General features: G+C 32.7%; 1 protein-coding gene across 1 annotated transcript; it reads right to left on the minus strand.

Moving 5' to 3' along the window:
* Positions 1 to 293: 293 nt before the first annotated feature.
* Positions 294 to 2,843, minus strand: LOC100633408 (tyrosine--tRNA ligase, cytoplasmic-like; the record flags this gene model as incomplete). Its single annotated transcript, XM_020006945.1, has 9 exons — positions 2,759 to 2,843; positions 2,536 to 2,602; positions 2,425 to 2,476; positions 2,331 to 2,371; positions 2,226 to 2,282; positions 2,099 to 2,183; positions 1,264 to 1,400; positions 600 to 681; positions 294 to 513 (listed from the first exon to the last, which is right to left on the minus strand). Coding segments are annotated over exons 2-9 (713 nt in total), but the record flags the coding sequence as incomplete, so codon positions are not given.
* Positions 2,844 to 2,851: the final 8 nt, after the last annotated feature.

Consider the following 2,851-nt stretch of genomic DNA (forward strand, 5'->3'; position numbering starts at 1 on the left):
GATTCTGAACGACTACCAAGGAAAATCCAAAATGAAAATCCTACTCTCGTGATGCAAATTCTACTCTACATTGCAAGGTGATCTGTAATTACTTACATAATAATATTAAAAGTACAATGTAGAGTAGAATGTGCGTCACGAGAGTAGGATTTTCATTTTGGATTTTCCTTGGAAGTCGTTCAGACTCCTACTTGTCCTTGTTTAGATTACTTTTTTACGAACTTGCTCTAGAATCCTACTCAATCTTATTTTTTTTAATTTTTTATGTTCTTGTAGTACAGGGATTTATGTACAATTTTGGATCAACTTTAAAAAAATCATTAAAAAATCCAAACTTGATCGGAATCAGCTCAAATTTAGCAACATAAGTGCAAGTACATGTATCAGAAATGCACTTATCTGGTGACCACACCTTCTCAATTGATATTATCTCTCCAACCCTCAGATCAAGTCTTGTTATATCAACAGCACAATTAGCGGCAGCAGCCCCGCCCTCTTTCTTACCCTCAGACTCTGTAAACAACAACAACAACAACAACAACAATAAACAACAACAACAACAACAAACAACAACATTATCATGTGATAAGGTCACTTACTCTCTCCTCCAGGGTATGCCATGTCCCTTAGTTTCTTCAGCGAGGGGTCACTGTTAAATTTAGCTCTAATGGGGTCCAGTAACTACAAATGGACATGCAATTAACACGTAAATGTATTACAGAGTCTGGTACATTATTAATTAATAATGTTGTTATGATATGTAAATTAGTGCTGGGCGATATATCAAAACTCATGATATTTAATCGATATAATGCGGTATCGATACTTATCAATATCGAAAAAATTTGAAGAAAATATCAAAATAACAAGACCACGCCCACAAAATGGTTACATACCCTTAATAAATGGTTATTTAACTATAGGAGTAACATCTCGAAAATTACTAAAATGTATTTTCTTGGAAAGTAGATGAAGTAGCTGAAGTATATGAAGCCAAAGAAGGTTTTTATAATGCTTTTCAATAATAATTGTTCTCAGAAATAGCTTTATTTAGCCATTTTAGTAATATTAAAGTTAATGGGTGTGGCTTAATAACTTATCGATGAAAAATATCAATATCCTCATTTTTAGGCAATATCGTATCATATTGTATCGTTTCAAAATTTTCAATATCGCCCAGCACTAATGTAAATGTGAATAGAATTAAACTTTATTTAAAAGCTCAGGAATTTAGTTATTACCAATTAATTAATGATTAATTACCTTATTTAACTCTTCAGCGACTGCATTTTTAAGATCAAGAGGATACACTTCTTCTTTGGCGTAAGCTTCTTCCAATTCTTTATAGTCCATGAAACTAATGTCACCTCCATGTTTCTCTTCTCTCTTTATTACAAATGCTACAGGAACAACAAGACAGCAGATGTAAGTACATGTGCTATTACTAATGATAGTGCTGCACTCCTGACTATTGTTTATATTTAAAGTTTAAGACAGGGTTAAGTTAACCCATTCAAAAATTTTGTAAGACAAAAAACTACACATAATTATCAGATGCATTTCATATGCAAATCTCCTCCCATTTTATACTAAGGCTGGGACAAAGCTTCCAAAGCTTCGAAGCTTTGTTCAAAGTGCTGCCATTCGAAGCACAAAAAAAGGCTTCGAAGCTTCATTATTAGTAGTTATTAATAGTTAATGTGGTCAAAAGTTTACATAGGGATTGTCTACCCAGACCACAAGTTTATATAGTGGGCTGAACTATGACTTTGACAGTATAAACAGAGGCAGGGTGATAATTTTTGATGTACAACGAACCTTCGAAGGCTTCGAATTTTTTTATGCAGAAGCTTCGAAGGTTGCAAAATGACCTTCGTCCCAGCCCTATTTTATACTCAGCTATTTGTAAAAGTCTATTTGTGGGTCGTCCTCTCTAAATCGTCCTATTCTTTACTGTGGTTAATAGTTGACACTACTTTTAATTAACTTTAATTAACTGTTACCCTGTAATATTAATAGAGTCAAACAGGCCAGGTTATGTTGACCCATTCAAGGGGATTGTAAATTTAAAAACAAAGTGTAGTAGGTTAGACTGTACCTTGCCCACTGATGATGGGGAATATGACGTATTTAACAAAAGAGAGGACACCATTCTCAGTAATGTTACCAGGCTCACAAAATGCCTAATAAATAAATTAATTAATAAAATTATTATTATTAACTACTTTCTTTAATTTCTTTTTTACATCTTTTGCTGAATCCAAAGGATCAATTTTAGAATCCTAAGGAAATAAATAAATAAATTAATTAATTAATAAACTAATACTTACAGGATCAGAGGCACTCATTTTAGCACCTGTCAGACCAGGAACTGGGGGAGAGAGAATGGATTAACCACACCCACTAATAAACCACACCCCTTACCCATTGGATTCATAAAGTGGATACGCTTCTTGTAACCTAATCTGGGGAGGTACTGGGAGGAGCAGAGCAAAATAAACAAATTATTATTATTATTATTATTATTATTATTACTTTCTCTGCAAATGTAAATATTTTCTCCGAATTGAGCATCAACCTTCAAATACTCTTCATCAAGAGCCTGTCAATTAATAAAAATAAAATTAATTAAACAATACAGTGATATTTGATTCTAATCAAGAATACCTCAATAAATTACAGTAACGATCATTATTATAATTATCATAATAATTAATTTATTAACAAGTACATGTACATGTATATAACATGTACTCACCTGTAGTCCAGGATAGAGTATAGTCCACTCAATAATGGGAACTTAACTTGTTTCACAACTTCAGCCCCAGCCTTCTTAGCATCATGCTATAGT

Source organism: Amphimedon queenslandica, unplaced genomic scaffold (genome assembly GCF_000090795.2).
Source record: "Amphimedon queenslandica unplaced genomic scaffold, v1.1 AMPQUscaffold_8839_Cont19221, whole genome shotgun sequence".
NCBI lineage: Eukaryota > Metazoa > Porifera > Demospongiae > Haplosclerida > Niphatidae > Amphimedon > Amphimedon queenslandica.